A 17,535-nucleotide genomic window follows, 5' to 3' on the forward strand; every position below is an offset into this window, starting at 1 on the left:
TATCTGTGAATTTTCATATTATTTTATGGCCACCAGCTGCATTTTATGACTATATATTAAATTTTTTATTTTTTTCAAATAACTTTTCCAAATGGTCTCAGTTTCTAATCCAAAGGAAATCAGGCCTATGCCCAAACATCTACTGTTCAGTAAGTTACAGCTACTGCAAAACCCAAAATAAACGAAAGAGAAACAAAAAGAAAACTCTTCCTCAAAAAGGAAAAACCCTGTATAAAATGCCAGTGTGCCTAAAACCTAATACCTGACCTTTCACTGTATTGTATCTTGGTGGGACATGCCTTCAGCTTTTAATTGGGACTTTTTTCATAATTGTTGCCATTTAACACATTTAGTCTGTCAAATCATGGGATGTCTTTATAGCCGTATAATAAACCCTAGAGAACAACTTCTCTGACTGTAGCCATCTGCAATGATCACAAGAGTAGCTTACAAAATACTGACAATCTTTATGGTAATAGGATACATATGGCAGCCCACAATTATGTGTAGCTGCATTCAATTAGTGTTGTACAATTACACAGTTTTATTGCTTAGTTAAAACAGTGAAAGCACTACATACTGGTAATTTGCACTAATCCCCGTCTCTTTAATAGCCTCTCAGTGTTTAAAATGTGGGGGAACATCTATAGTATTTAAAGGGCTTGGGATGAACATTAAATTATATCTCATGTTGTGAATACTCATTGATTGACAATCAATGTATTCCCAGCTCACTTGTGGGTCATGTTTTATGGAGGCTTTAAAATACAGTTATAGCAAAAAGTTCTTTTGTGCAGCAGAACTCCACTTGCTGGATTGGGCTGCCCAAGCCTGTGCTTGCAGCCTGTTAATGTCCCTCCTGGAAGATGTTCAGGATGAGGAGACATGCAGAGGACCAAAGGTCAGCATCGATTCAGGGAGCGCTATAAGCCAAGGACTCCACATTTTAAATGTGAACTTGTTAGAAGCGTTTCCAATTCCTAACTTTTAATTAAAAACTTAGTTCAAAGTAAATTTATAGCTGCCATTTGGGAAAATACTTTCTGGAGATGGCTTTTTGAGTGTGTGTGTGTGTGTGTGTGTGTGTGTGTGTGTGTGTGTGTGTGCAGACGTGCACACACACACACACGCCTGGGCTCACGCACGCCTGTATGTTTGAAACAGATGTGTTTAGCAATCTGTGATTTTAACAGAATTTAAATTACATTTTTAAATGGCCTCCTCCGTGCCCCTCTGTAACTGGCTTGGTAAAAGATAAGGGTGAGCCCTGCGCAGGTTGTAGCAAGCGCTAATGGGGAACCTCAGTTGTGAAGTGGGCTTATTATATTGCTTAGGAAAGGTGCTCTCCCATTGGAGGAGAGGAACACTGGAATATATTCTCCTGTATCCTTCTCTCAAAGTGTTGACAGAGGAAAACCCAAGGCAACCTTGTTTCCTGCCCTGCCTGACAGTAAGTTAAACAGAATTCCAAACCGAAGGCCTGGACATTTATTCACCTGCAAAAACATTTTGCTGAAGCATTTCTAATGTCGTTGTGTCTAGAAATGTTTTCAATTACATGGATTAGGGCTTTGTCTCTCGTATTGTCTATCATAAGCATCAAGTTAACTTCTTTATGTTCATGAAAATTCTATGTTTTTTCAAAGCAAAAACGTTGTGGAAGTGTCAGAGATAAAAAGAACATTAAAATGATAGATTCTGTGTGTTTTATTTAATACTGTTGGTTTGTTTAAAAGAGTCATTACTTTTATGTAATCCTAATTTTCTTAGTTTAGATAAGATTTTTTTTTCGTGCTTTTTTCCCCTTAGTTATTGAAACTTTGAACTTTGTTGCTCAGTATATTAAATATAACTGGCATATGGCTGCATATGAGATGGAATTCCTATTAAGTAAGATGTAGAGGCTCAAAAATAAAACCTTTGCTAGGTGTAGGAGAAATACATGTTCATATTCAGAACCAAAATGTGACTTATGACTGGATCTGCCAACATCTTCTTTCATCCAACTTTTGAATAAAGTTAGGTGATAATAGATAGTATGTTTAGAGAAAAACCACAAAATTCCTGTGTAAATGGAGTTGTGTAAATTGAAATCTGCACAAACTCATAAAACACGAACTATGGATGTTTGGACCTAACAGAACATCAAAGTGAGAGTTTATTTTGCATTTTAGAAAGGTTATTGCTAACAAAATGGAATTAGGGAAGTAAACAATTCTCTCTTTGGGAAATAAACTAGATGATCTTCTAGATGTTTCCATCTCAGGTTTCTGTTCATGAAAAACATTTGCTTGTCACTTGGATGACCAGAATGGCTGAGGTGCTCAGACTATGATTTAGAAATTTCTTTTGCCAGAGAACATTTAGGCTGGGAATGAGATTGTGTTTTGCAGCTCTAATGCCTCGGAGTCCCTCACTCAGACTTACTCCCACTGCTGGGCTGGAGAGCTGCTTTGTTAAAGGAGAGAGGATAGTGTCCGTCCCACATGACAACTGGGCAAAGCCACATCAATGAAGGACACACAGCTGTCTTTGCCCTAACAGCCTAAATGCAGGTGACCCCGCAAGCCTCTGGACACCTGCCCAAGAGCCTAAACTAGATGCAGGTCAAGCCCTTAAGGAGAAGACTCCATGTTCTGAGTGTGAAGAAAGGTAAAAGAATATATATATATATTATTTTTTTGCCCAGAAAAGACACAGTCTCTCCAGAAGGAAAGATCTGACTCCCTGCCCCTGCCAAAACAGTTAGATCCAAATGACCATTGCTGATACTGCCACTTAGCTGGCCAAACATCTGCACTTTATGCTGCAGAGAACTGAGAAGTTAATCTACTTTTTCCAAAGAAAGGGTGACGTGGAGTGTGAACAGTAGTGGCGCTCCTGATGTGTGGAGATGTGTCTTGCTGTGCAAGAGGTTCAGGCTGTTGTATCAAGTTCAGATGATCACAAGGCAGCAACAGAAGAACATGCAGGCTTCAGCTTGCTAGCTGGATTATTTTGATGTACATGGAAAACTTCACTATTTCCTCAAGGCATCTCCTGGTGACTGCCTTTGCTGGGAATACTAGCTTTTTACTGTGGTTTTATCTTATTGATTCCAATGGAGGACACTGAATTAGAATCCTGAATGCCCTTTGATCTTTTCTTTGAAATAGTAGAAGTTGTTTGGGATACTTTTTAGAGCAGACCCATTTGGTTTGATCATGGGCTGGAATTAAAGTGGTATAAATACTTGCCTATGGTCACATGCATCCTTTTCTTGATTTGTTGGGTGAAGGACTGGAGATTTTTACTGCCTTAATAAGGAAACCTGGACAGAATGCTGACTCTGCACCTGATAAATCTTTCTAAATTGCCTCAGGTGAAATGAAATGTTAATATCCCTTTCAATTATTAATAAAAAAAATGTAAATAGGTTTTGTTGGAAATGTGGGCCACTGAATATAAAGTATTTTAATATACATGTAGTTTTTTTGTTCAATTACTAAAAAACTATATTTTTAAAGCTTCTTACATATTAAAACAGAGAGGTAATTATTTTCATAAATTGGAGGTACTGCACTAGAGACTTTCTATGTTTCATTGTATTACACAAATCAATTTTAATTGTAGAAAACATTAAATACAGATAAGCCAAAAGAAAAAATCTCCCATAATCCTCCACCCAGAGACAGACACACTAACATTGTGTTCTTTCAGACATTTTTCTTTGCATGTATTTTTTCTTTAATACACATTTTATGCAAACCAGTCTGAAATCTGTCCTTAGTTCCCCCAAATAATTTATTTCAATAAATATAAACCCACATCACCACATTAATGGTCCTGTAGCATCCCACTATATCAACGTACTGTCATTTATTATTGAATTTCCATTTGCTGGCTGTTCACCATGTTTCCAATTCTGCAGTAATCTTTAAAAAAAGATATTCTTGTATGTATATCATTGCATAACTGCCTGTTTTCTTTTTTTTTCACTTTGTGATAAATACCTTAAATTTAAGCCTCAAAGCCCCTCATTTCTTCAAAAAAGAGCTTTTGAGCTCTTGGTCATAAGGCGAGTTCACTCTTTCCTTTTACTTTAGGTATATGAACACCAAGATGGTAGCAAATCGCTGAAGCTGGGTGACTTTGGTCTGGCCACCATTGTCGATGGCCCCCTGTACACAGTCTGTGGCACCCCAACATATGTGGCTCCAGAAATCATCGCGGAGACTGGGTAAAGGCTTCCATTGGTTTATTGGAGTGCTGTGCTTGCCAAAGAACTAGTCTGCTTCAAGAACAGGAGAAAACAGCTCTGTCCCATCAAGACAGAATTAGCTATCAGATTTCTTTCACTTTTTTTTTTCTAAACTTTAAAGTGAGAGCCATTTTCTCTGTTTCTCCAATCAAGTTGCCAATTACGGCAATCTTGTTCAAGGCTTCCATGCGGCCTTTGTTAAAGGTGGAACAGCAGTTATTAACCCCAGAGTAAGAAATGTTCGGACTAACAGAGAAACATATAGCGATGGTAATTAACTCGCTTTTGGATAAAAGAAACAGACACTGCTGTGTGTGGTGATTACAGTCTCCTGTGGTTTTTTTCTCTCAGCTGTCCTTATTCTCCTGTCCCACTCTCATTTGGCTCTCTTGGCGGTCCATTGATTGTGCAGTACAAACACCCTTAGGCATCAGAGGGCCACTGGGAGTTTTCAGGTTTCTGTGTGCAGCAGTATTAGATGAATGAAAATCTCTAGAATGTGGGGAGAAGGTGAGTGGGCTAACATTTACGAAGTACCTACTGTCTGCCAGGCCTTAAGGTCCTTTACTTGATTTTTACTCTCTCAGTAGATGGTATGATTCCCATTTTGTACATGAATAATCTCACTGCGATGGCTGGGTATCATGGAAGCTCATGACTAGATAGTGGTTGAATCAGCATTTGAGCTCAAGGCTGTGTGAATAAAGGGCTCCTTCCGGATACAGCTCTATTTCTTACCAAGGGTCAGAGGCAAAGTTCTGAAGCACTACCCCCCGCCCCCCCGCAGAAGGACTGGGGAAGGGTAGTACAGCAAGGGGAGATGGCCCTACTTTTCCCCCTCAATTAGTAGCACCAACCCAGACCTAGGAGTCTAGGTGGTATATTTCACTGAGACCTGTTGGAGATAGTTTTTCTGCTTGACCATAGACCAGAAAGGCAGAGAAACAGAATAGATGAGAAGGGAATGCCAATCAGGAAATCCCGAAGTGGGATGTGGGGTGATAAGGACTTTTTTATTTGTCAAATTTGAGTGATTTGGGAGCCCACACCTGTAACCTTGTCTGACATTCCTCAGAGGGTGCTGCCTTCAGCATAGCTACACTTTCTGGTTTATTACTGTGAATACTCTGACAGTCTGCTGTGAGGGAGGGCCCAGGGTAGCAAGAGGATTGAATTGGGCTCTTGGAGACCCTGGTTGGAACCCAGCTCTGCCACCATCTTGAGCAAAACTACTTACCCCTCTGATTCTTGGTTTTCTCCTCTATGGAATAGGTGATAGTACTTATCTATGTAATGTAAAGAGTGGTTGGAAAAACAGCATAAGATATTGTATGTCAGTGCTTCACAAATCAAAAAATGTCCTATTCGTAATTATTATTTCTAAAATCAGAGACTTCATTTCAAGGGTCCATCACTATCTTAAAATTGATCTGACTTGAATTGATAACCTTTTTGATGAAACTTCTCACTGATACTTAGATATGATCTTTAGCCATGCTTTACTTCAATTTTTATTCATTTGTCTTAGTCTCTCTCTCTCTTTTATTACTCTTCCCTTGAATTCTGTTTAGCCAGTGGGTTTTAGTTTAGTGTTTGCTGTTGAGTTTTTAAATTTTGTTTCATTTGGTTTTTGGATTAGGATAGAAGAGTCATCTATTTTACCATGCCCCATAATTTGTCCTGGCCTGACTTTTGCTAACTCTAACATCACTTACTTTTCCAGATATGGCCTCAAGGTGGACATCTGGGCAGCTGGTGTAATCACTTACATCCTGCTGTGCGGTTTCCCTCCATTCCGTGGGTATGGGCAGTAATCTTTTATTCAGCACCGACAAAGCATTTCTGCATTCTCTGAGTGATCCATTCTCCTTTCTTGCACAAAGGAGCCTGAAGCAGGAAAGGAACATAATAAGAACTTCACTTCCAGCACCTGTTATTTTTTCTATGTTGTACATGCTCATTTACATGCCTTCCATAAATCTTCCTCATATAATTTAAAAACTCATTCTTTCCTAATTGTCCAAAACAGTTCCATATTGACATTTTGAATTGCTTAAAAACACACATTTTACACATTTATGGGGAAAGGAAGGGCTCTAATGCATAAGAATGAAGAGACATACCCTGAGTTGACATTTTAGTGCTGTTTTTTTCCTTGTTGTTGTTCACCTGAACAGAAGTGGTGACGACCAGGAGGTGCTTTTCGATCAGATTTTGATGGGACAAGTGGACTTTCCTTCTCCGTACTGGGATAACGTTTCTGACTCGGCAAAGGTAGGTTTCCAGTGCCTTTCCTTTTCCTTACAGCCGGTGTGTATTAATGCAATTATTAATTTTGATTCGTTTTATGCAAAAAGACCTAATGATATTTTAAATGCGATTTCTGTCCATTTTGGTTATAATTACTAGGTTTTCCAAGAGATCAGGATCATCAAATCATCTGTTTGTAGCCATCCCAAGTGCCTCTGTTTCCCCGGCCTTCTCACTTGCTGTTGCCACTCCAGTTACATTACTATAGCCTCTTGCTACACCTGGCCCATACCAGGCCGCCTTAGATTTCAGCATAGCTTGTGGCTTTACCTTGCTTGGGTCTCGACTCAATTTCATCCTCTCAGGGGAAGCTTCCCAGACCACCTTCTTTTCAACTGCAGCTCTTTAACCTACCTAGCTCACCTTATCTTCCTCACTTGCTTTATTTTTCTCTATAGCACTTACACCCACATGTCCATCTGGTATACCATCTAATTACATTTATCTATCTACCTTTCTAGATGGGTAGATACAGACAGGTGGATACATCTTATGTTGTTTATTTTCTTTATTTATTTTTATTTTTATTTTTTTATTTTCTGATTCTCCCCTCTAAAGCACACATTTCATCAAGACCAGGAATTTTGTGTATTTGGTTTATTGGTGTATCATCAATGCCTGTGCAGTGACCAATATATAACTGGTGTTTAACATGTATTATAATGAATGAATAAGAGAAAAAGAAAACTGTAAAAATCTCACATGGAGATACTAGTGGAACTTAAAAAAGAAAACTTTTTGGGGCACCTGGATGGCTCAGCAGTATAGAGTGTCTTCCTTCAGCTCAGGGCATGATCCTGGAGTCCTAGGATTGAGTCCCACATTGAGCTCCATGCATAGAGCCTGCTTCTCCTCTGCCTGTGTCTCTGCCCTTCTCTGTGTCTCTCATGAATAAATAAATAAAATCTTAAAAAAAAAGAAAGAAAACTTTTTAAATGTTTCCTTAAACTTACATCTCTAAGCATTGACTTAAATTTTTAAAAAAATGATGTTGAGAAATAATTGACTCTTGATTATTCAGCATCCCTTTACCTTCTCCATTCCTGAGTGTGAGTTCAATTTAAAATCTGACTTTTTCTGCCTGGCCACTTTCCATGGAAAATGATCCACATTGGGTCCAAAGCTTTCATTTTCTTCAGCTGTCCAGGACCTCTAGCTACCTCTAGGCCTAGGAAAATGTAGAGGAGTTGAGAGAAGTGTCAGAAGAAAGGCAGCAGGGTGAAAGGAGATGGGGTGGTCCTATCATATTGTGGGGTAGAGGTGTATTTGCCTGTGAGCAATCTCTTCAGGAACCTATCTACCTCAGTGCTGTCATCACATAATAAGAGGGCTCAAAGTCATTGACACACAGGACCATCTCCTTCCCATACCCCCATGTACCCTGGCAAAGGGCATCACAGAACACAGTTGCTCTAATAAGTTCTGGCCCAGGTTGAAAAGGGAATGAATGCCTTCTTGCACAAAGGAGTCTGAAGTGGGAGAAGAACATAATGAGAACTTTAAGGAAGAATCTCTACATCAGTGGAAATAAATCATCTCCATCATGGAATGATACTCAGACCCCGTGAATGTAAGGACCTGGATAACACATATCTAACCATTTTGTTACATGGGAACTTCTAATCCAAAGTGGACACATGTAAGACAGACTCATCATTAAAACTCAATCTGTGCTTTCCTGGTCCCAATCATTTTGAGCTCATAGGAAGTCTCATTAATCTCAGCACCAATCTCAGGCACTCATCTGCCTCTTAATAGTTCCATTTTATTGGCATTGATTGATGTGGAAATTTTTGAAGCAAGTTTAACAGATTTATTTTTTTTAGTTTTATCTTTTTAATTTATTTTTAAAATATTTTATTTAAATTCAATTTGCCAACATATAGTATAACACCCAGTGCTCATCCCATCAAGTGCCTTCCTTAGTGCCCGTCACCCAGTTACCCCATCCCTCCACCCACCTCCCCTTCTGCAACCCTTTCTTTGTTTCCCAGAGCTAGGAGTCTCTCATGGTTTATCTTCCTCTCTAATTTTTCCATGTAACAGATTTCTATATTAAACTTAGAAATCTGCTAATAAAGCACAAAATTCTAGACAGAGAAAGGGATATTAATTCTTTAACTTGTGTAACTGATTTCTTCTCTACTAACTACACTTTAATGAAATTTATTCTAATATTCCTTTCTTTCTTTTTTTTTCTTTCAATTCTAAGCAATTGATTTATAATTCTAAGTATTCACCTTTCCTTTGACTTCTAAAGGTGTGGCTGTGGGTAAGTTGAGTTGATATATTTAAGATTTAGAGCTTTTCCAAACTAAAAGAGTATGGCTGCACGCTCAGATTTTTGCCACAAAAATTAGACAAACGGGATCAAACATTTGCCTTCCACAGGAGCTCATCACCATGATGTTGTTGGTCAACGTGGATCAGCGATTTTCGGCTGTGCAGGTCCTTGAGCATCCCTGGGTTAATGTAAGTGACTTCCTCCTTTCCCTGTACTGACTCCTAACATTCCCTTTTAAAATTGCAGATTTCCTCATGATGCTGTCTCCTTTGTCAACTGTTGTGTTTGTGTTTGTTCCTCCCTCTCAAACATGCCAAAATGGTTAGGGGGTCTCAGAGGGCCTCTGATGTAGCTGTGCCGATGTGCACTCTCATGGTCCCTGGAACAGAGCATTTCATTTGATTCAGATGGGACTACCTTCTGACTGGGGAGGTGCATGCACATGGATGCTACCCTCTGTCCCCCATCCTGCATTCTGAATACATCAATAAGAGCAGATTTTCTGAGTCAGTACTGCTTTTGCGTTATTCCTACCAAAAATACAGTTGACCCAAGGGTCTCCACATAAGGCTTGAGGTACTCTGGCACAGGACTTCTCAATCTTGAATATGCTCACAAGTTACCTGAGGATCTTAATAAAATGCAGATTTTAATGCAGTAGATGTGAGGCTCTGAATTTCTAAAAGTTCCCAGATGCTGCTGCTGCTGCTACTTGAGTACTAGAGTCTCATAATACATGGTACATGTTTATGAATGTTGAATATGAATGTGCATAGATATACAGCGAAGGTTTGTTTAAATATTTTCATAGAGCAGAGCTTCCCCATTGATGTACAAATATGTAAAGACATTAATACCCTCAGCCGTTGGGATAGTCAGGCAGGGCAGCTAGAGTCTGGGAGTGATCATCTCCAGCCTCAAAACCTTTTCATTTACCCCAGGTTGCTAAACAAAAACTATCCTTTTCTAGGAAGTGAGAAAAGTTAGGAAACATCTCATGTAAGCCTAATAATCAGTGTTCAAGATAGGCAGAGTGGGTATTATTATACCCATTTTACAGATGCAGAGACTGAGGCTATGGCAAGTGACTTGCCCGAAGTAGCAAAGTTTATCATGGAGCCAAAATTTGCAGCTAGGTATCCTCACTCCAAGTCCATTTGCTTTAAATTCCTATGCACCACATTATATCTACCTGTCCTTTGTTATATGTGAAAGCACCACGAATATTGCAAAAGAATGCATGTATATATCATATCGTTATAATGACTGTTCATACAAGTTAGCAATGTCTCCAAAGTAACTTACCTAGGTCATGGCACCTTTCCCTTAGATATGCTGGGAGAAAGAGGCACAGACCAGCTGCATGCAGCCTTTATTGGTGGCAGCAGTTGGTTCTGATTGATCTACATGCTGCTTAAAAGCCCATGATCTACAAATTGTCAAACTGCATGGTAGCACTAGAATCAGTGAGATTATGACCACATAGAATAAGCCAGAAAATCTGAGTTTGAAACATGGCCTTTGAAGGCTCACAAAGAGCCATAAAGGAAAGAGATTGCATAGGTTGCAAATAGCCATTTTAGATTTTTAAATACATTCTCATCAGAGGACCACTGCCTGCCAAGTCCACCCTCTGGAAGCTCTGATACAACCAGTCACAGGACAGTGGGGGAAGGGCTACCCCAGCTAGCCTCTGTGTAGGAACAGGGGTCCTATACAGGATATATACTAGAGGAGGAGATCAGAGCTCCATCCTGAAGGAGGCTGGAAAGGAGATGTCCGGCAGAGCCAGCTCCAGCAGGATATGCATATTAGTTTTAAGATAACTTTGTGGATGTGAGCAAGTTTGTCTATATATTTGAGGGGACTGTAATGCAATTGAAAACAGCCATAACCTGATTCCAAACCAAATAACCCTATATCCATATATATCCCAACTCTGTGGGATAAAGAAACAAAATTAGGAAGGTTTTGGCTTTTACTTTTGAAAAACTAGGTTGCTCCTAGGATCCTCCTTAGAAGGCATGTACATGTATCAGCAGTAACTTTCTGCCTTCTCAACCTGCTTTGTACACATTTTTACACATGGTCTCACTTTTCTGGTAATTAGGCTCCACCACTCCCTCTAAAACATGGACTTCTGCTGTCATTTTAGTTTTCCCTCTCAGATTCCCTAAAGACATTTCCTAAAAGCAGGGATAAACACTTAAGGAATTATCTAGGAGATTTAAAACTAAAATATACCCTTTATATAATTCTAACGGATCTTAGATTCTAAGGGAAAAAATATTGATGTATATTGATGTTAGCAGAAACTTAAAAAAAAAAACAAAAAACCCGAAATGTATGAAATGATTGCTTAACTTTTGAAATTTTATTTATGTAGTAACTAAATCAGAAAAATGATTATTGTCTCAAAAACATAAATGAAAAACCACATATAAGCTTTCACAGCCAGCATTTAGTATTTGTCAAGGTCTCCAAGTGCAACAAATGAACAACCAACCAATCAAAATAAATAAATTAGGCATTTAAACGGAAGTCCATTTAACAAGACATTTTGCATTTGGCGATCAAATTATCTGATCACTGCTGAGGACTCTACCTAAGGGGGAAAGAGGTAATAATAATTATCTGAGCCCTGAGGAAGTCATCAGAGAGCATTTCCTGACTCTCATTTGTCCTAATTTTGTCTGTTGCTCATATAGTGACCTTTTCAACTTGGTGCCCTTGGAATTGAAAAGGGAGTCTCTTATGAAACATAGAGTAGAACAATAGAATCAGAAAACCTAGTCAACAAAAATCACTTGTTTTAACCTTACTCCAGACTCATTTTTTCATTCATTCTGGGTGGGAATCCCACCGTGCTCCTTAGTGTTCTGGGCCTCTGCTATGTTATCGAAAGAGTCATGAGCAAGGTGTCTCAGTGGATTGCTCTAGCAAACCAGATGGACAAAAGCAGCATCAGTGTGCAGCCAGGTGTCTAGCAGAGGAATGTGGGCTTCCAGAAGGAGCATCAACTCACCCTCCTGTTGTAACCTTGGGACAGTCATTTCACTCCATTGAACCTGTTTTTGTGTCTGTGAACTAAAGATAATAGAATCAGCCTCTTGAGTTGTAATGAGGATGTAGAAAGGAATATATATTTGAAGGGTCTGAGAGGATAGTCTTTAAGCACAAGTACTGTGTACTTGATAGATATGTAGAGAGTTTGGGTCTGAGACAGGCAACGACTCTGTCATCTGTTGCTATGTGCTGATGAAATATAAACTTTGATGGATGTTGGTGTATAAGAAGTTTGATTAAGAAGGAGAACCTTCTCATCTCCCGAAAAATTCCATTAGTGTATCCCCAGCTCCATATAGATAGGGTGTGCATTATCTGCTCTGTTGTCTTCTTTAGTATCACACCTGTTACCTCTACCATGGCTGCAGGATACCAACAGGAATTGTTTTGGCTTAAGTTGATATACCTTAGTACTCATCTGGTGGAGAACCACAGAATTTAGGGACATAGGAGGCTGAAAAAGGCATTAATACATCTTGATCATTCCAGACATTTGGAAGAAGGTGGAGTCACTTTCCCCCAAACAACACTTTGTTAATAGGAAAGATAGGTTAGTGGTAAATGTAATTGACATAAACATAATTGACATAGCACCCAAAATTCTTAAATAGGGTTAAATATCACCATTATAATATCCCAAAAGTATTACTATTATTATATTTTTATTTTCAAAGTGTTGACCTACTGTATCCCATGTTATTCACCTGATACTAGGGTAAAGGTCCATCTGAATGCTACAATTCTATCAGTTTATGTTTTACTTCCAGTTATTTTTCTGATTTTATTGATGAGGAAACTGAGCCTCAGAGAAGTCTCTAGCATAAAGCTCAATGGAGTTTCTAGAACAAGGTCTTATGCCTGGATTTTGTCCCTAGAGATTCCGATTTAATTGGTCTGCACCAGCATCTAGGCAGGCATCATGAATTTTAAAAGGTCCCAGGCCATTAGAGTGTGAAACCAAGATTGAGAACCTCTGTCCTGGTGGGAAGGATTGGTTTAAATAAGTCAAATGTAGGTAGTTAGCCAATTCAAGACTTCCTATCACCTCCCTGGCCTTTAAATTTTATTTTATTTCATTTTTCTCGCCAATCTACTCTTTTTAAGGAGATGCTGCTAAAATAAATAAATAAATAAATAAATAAATAAATAAATACATAAATACATAAATACATAAGTAAATGAGTAAATAAGTAAATAAATAATAAATAAATATTACTAAGCCAAGATATTCAAAAAGAATAAAGAAAAAGAGAAGACAAAATAAGAGCCTGGATAATCTACCAAGATATTCCATGCTAACAAAAAGCAGCTCTTGGGGCACCTGGGTGGCTCAGCCAGTTAAGCATCTGCCTTCCGCTCAGGTCATGATCCAGGGTCCTGGGATCAAACCCCACATTGGGCTCCTTGCTTAGCAGGGAGGCTGCTTCTCCTTCTGCCTTTTGCTCCCCCTGCTTATGCTCTCTCTCTCTCTCTCTGTGTCAAATAAATAAACAAAATCTTTTTTAAAAAAATAAAAATAAAAAAGCAGTTCTCCCCACACAAAACTTTATATGCATTTATCTTGTGCTGTCAGAATTTGTTAGAAATTAAGAGAATCCTCAGTGATACTGTAATGATAAACAAAACACCTATTTATATTCATAAATTATAAATGATGAAATGGAATTCCATTTTCTATTTGGGCATCTTACCCTCTCCTTTCTCCAAGCTAGAGCTTAATTTACTTCACATTTTCTCCTCCAGTACAGTGTGAATTGTAGATATAGAGGATGCATAGGCCCAAGCTGAACAGAGTCAAAGGTGCTGGGTGCCATACAGCTGGAGATGGTTAACAAGAGTCAAAAGGCCAAACCCTGGGGTGCAAAATGGAGCTGCTATTGAAGACTGCTCTAATGTACTTGAGAGATTTTTTAAAACTAAATCAGGATATTCTGGTAGTAAACTGCTCAAGACTGTCATACTTCTCATAAATTCACATATTATTATTAATAATAGAGTCGGATAATGAATTGACTGAAAACCAGATCCATGAGTCAAAAACAAAAATCCATGAGGGGAGGAGGAGGCATGACCCCTGGAATGGTTTCCCTGAGGAAAGACGGGAATTCACTCCACTGAGTGACTTCACATCCAAGCCTTCACATCCCTCCCCACAGCTGCTCCCCAACATCCGCTGGAGAAATGGAGACCAGGAGGCTAGATCTCCTACAGACAGCTGTGAGAGTTCATTTTCCATTTTGCAAACTAATTTTGTTCTTGTCAGTTGCAATGCTCTGCCAAGTGGTGGATGGGAATTTCTAAATCAAAAACCACTAACCTCAAACCACAACCAGCCCATGTCAAACTTCAGAAACTACTCCCAGAAACTACATACCAGAACGTATGGTAATAATACTATAACTATTTGTAACATACTGCCAGGTTTGTCACGTTTAGAAAACTCATAGCACATTTTTGGCACACAATCTATTCAGAATAATGGTGATAAAGATGTATATATAAAAATGTATGTTTTTAATGGCCCTATTTATTTTATTGATGCAAGACAGTAAGTTAGCTAAATCTCCATCATCAATCTGTATGCCTCAGGTACAGATTAGGTCCCTGCAAAACCAATTGTTTGTCTTTTAATCCAATTATGCTCAAAGCCTTCAAAATTTATATAGAAATTCTGCAGACTTTTAGTTGCTGTGAGGTGTGTGTGTGTGTGTGTGTGTGCACATGTGTGCGCATGCATGCAGACACTCACATGCCCACCCTCTCTACCTTCTCTGAGACACCTTATTTCATTTGGGGAAAAAAAACTGAAATGTTTTAAGATTTATGAAGTCAGAAGCGTCTCTGACACCTTGTGCAGGTTGTTTCAGGACTTTCATTGCTTCAACATGAACTAATAACCCAAGGGAAGCTGAAACCTTCACTAGAATTTAAAGTTGGAAGCTTGAACCCTTAGGACCCAACATCTAAAAGAGTTGCTAAGAGTCTTGACAGGAGATCAGGACCAGGACAGAGCAGGGAAATAATAATCAGGTCCCTTCTGAGGGTGGTGAGAAAGCAAACTTATCTCAGAAATTGGCAGGAGGAAGAAAAGTCAGAAAAAGGAAAGTTCTGGCTAAGATGGAACCCCTACTGGGGAATTGAGGAGATGGCAGGATGGGTGCAGCCCGAGATTAATCGCCCTCAGTAAGTCAGGAAGGGCTGCTCCTATGGAATCTTTACTATTTGTTCTCTATCTGCACCAAGCCTGTTCAACATTGCCTGTGTGGATCATAGGACCCCGCAGTGACCCAGTGCAGCTTCACGTCCTCCTGTGTCAGCCAGGCCCTCTGCTGCTGCCTCTTCTACACAGGATTCCAGAGCTGTAGTAGGTCACATTGCCACATCCTAGATGAATAGACAACCAGTCTCGCCTTGACATAAAAGTCAACCACATTCCCCTGGACCCCTGAAGTGTTCAGGATCCTTTTACTGCCCTCTATGCAAATGCTCCCCATGCTCCACTGAGGCCTGCATGGATATTCTCTGTTTTTTTTTCAGCCCCTAATTCAATCTTTCTTTCTCCTTAGCATTGTCCCACCTTTATCATGAGAGAGAGGACTCATGGAATCCTATGATTTAACCCGAGGGAGCCCTTTTGTAACTGATGCCATGCTAATGAATGCCCTGGATGGATGCAGGGTGGTGCTGTGGAAAGAATACTTTCAGATCTGGTTCAGTCCCCGTCCGACTCAACCACTTTCTAGCTGTGTGACTTTGAGCAAATTACTCAGCCTTGCTGAGTCTCAGGTTGCTCATCCTCAAAATGGTCCTAGTAATGCATAACATAGAGGATAATCTGAGGATTAAGGGGCTCGTATATGTAAGTCACTCGCTGAGAGCCACATAGCAGTTAACACTTGGGTCATCTTTCTTTCCCTGCCTTTCTCTTTTATCTTTGCTCCCCTCTACCCTCAAACTCCTCGGGCCTCACCCTTTCTTTCCTTACTTCATCTTGCCCCGGGTGAACCTGCACCTCCCTAGGGTGAACTGCCTCATTTCCCTTCCATCCCTGCCCTTCACTCTGATTAGCTCCAGTCTTGTGTCTTCCAGCTCATCCTTTTCAGCAGCTTCTGATCCTGAGACTATAGATACGCCCAAGATGTTTTTGTCCTAAAGAGAAAACCCTTCCTTCAACCTACTTCCCAGTTTTGTTTTTCTAATTTGTTTATAAGCTAAAACTCAAACAAATCACTTTGCCTGTGCTAGCCTGGAACTCTATTAAGACATAATTACACATATATGCATAATCTTGGGGGTGAGGCCCAATGGGGAACCCCTGTATTAGGCTGCTTCTTTTCCCTCAGGCAGAGCTCCAATCTGTGTCAGATACATGACACTAATACTTGGAAGACTCTCAGTAAATGCATGTATCATCCCTCATCAAATGTTCAAATGCTCTCAGAACTCTAACTCAGATTCCAGAGGCCTATTGTTTCGTCCACCATTAAAAAAGCAGTTCACATATACCACTGAATTCACCCTTGTGTTTAAAGTTCCAGATTGCATAATTCTAATTCTTTCTGAGCGAGGGTAGTTAGTCTTCCACCCTTCCTACCCTTACACCCCTCTTATTAAAAAGCATTGGTTTTATTCCAAGTGGAGACTAAGGTTTCTATCTCTGGTCCTTTGTGGCCAGTTTTTTCCTGTTTTTCTCAGTGTTCTCCATCATTATTCTCCCACATACTCTTAACTATAGATAAACTGGTTAACTCATTGTTTGGCAAACAGGCCTTGAGGTTCCCCACTTGTTCATATCCGTACACCAAAACATCCATTCCCTCCGCTCTTAAGCGTCAGTTGCTCCTCATCATTGAAGACCAGGCTGGATTCCATCTTCCTCATGAAGTCTGCTGTGTTCACAACTGAAGATATGTCCTGTCCTCTGAACTCCTTCCATGTTTCTAGCTGAGCCATGAGGTTACATGCCTTATGACAGCTCTTTCTTATCTTGTTGATCTGCTTTATTATTTGATATTGTGTACATACTTTGTCTCTCAATTAGCCTACAAGGTTCTTGTGGGCAGGGACCTTTTTTCTCTTATCCCTGCCATCCTCGACATAGCCCGGGACAGAGTAAGTACTTCATATGTCCCTGTGTATGTCCCTTCCCCAAGTATGATCCCACTGATAACCTAACTGACCTTCTCCTTTCTTTCTTTCTTTCTTTCTTTCTTTCTTTCTTTCTTTCTTTCTTTCTTTCTTTCTTTCTTTCTTTCTTTCTTTTCTTTTCTTTTCTTTCTTTCTTTCTTTCTTTCTTTCTTTCTTTCTTTCTTTCTTTCTTTCTCTTTCTTTCTTAGATTTATTTACTCATGAGAGACAGAGAGAGGGGCAGAGCATAGGCAGAAGGAAAAGCAGACTTCCTGAAGAAAGCCCGATGTGGGTCTCGATCCTAGGACTCCGGGATCATGCCCTGAGCTGAAGGCAGATGCTCAACCAGTGAGCTACTCAGGCGTCCCATCCTTCACTTTATTTCTGAGTCTTTTTACAATGCAGATTTTTAAGAAGTTTTTGAATTCTCTCTGCAATCAATGGAAAGCATCCTTCCTCCAGATTTGATTTCAGATGTGACTTAATAAGCATAATAGTGGATTCTTCT

General features: G+C 39.6%; 1 protein-coding gene across 8 annotated transcripts in view; it reads left to right on the forward strand.

Annotated features, from left to right (window-relative positions):
• DCLK1 (doublecortin like kinase 1) overlaps positions 1 to 17,535 on the forward strand; it is a 341,902-nt gene that overhangs the window by 298,049 nt on the left and 26,318 nt on the right. For all 8 annotated transcript variants that reach the window (XM_077868080.1, XM_077868084.1, XM_077868083.1 and 5 more), the window contains 4 exons: positions 4,086 to 4,219; positions 5,964 to 6,041; positions 6,418 to 6,514; positions 8,942 to 9,022. In XM_077868080.1, the coding sequence (XP_077724206.1) occupies positions 4,086 to 4,219; positions 5,964 to 6,041; positions 6,418 to 6,514; positions 8,942 to 9,022 (390 nt within the window). The remainder of the gene's footprint in view (positions 1 to 4,085; positions 4,220 to 5,963; positions 6,042 to 6,417; positions 6,515 to 8,941; positions 9,023 to 17,535) is intronic.

This window comes from Canis aureus, chromosome 24 (assembly GCF_053574225.1).
Source record: "Canis aureus isolate CA01 chromosome 24, VMU_Caureus_v.1.0, whole genome shotgun sequence".
NCBI lineage: Eukaryota > Metazoa > Chordata > Mammalia > Carnivora > Canidae > Canis > Canis aureus.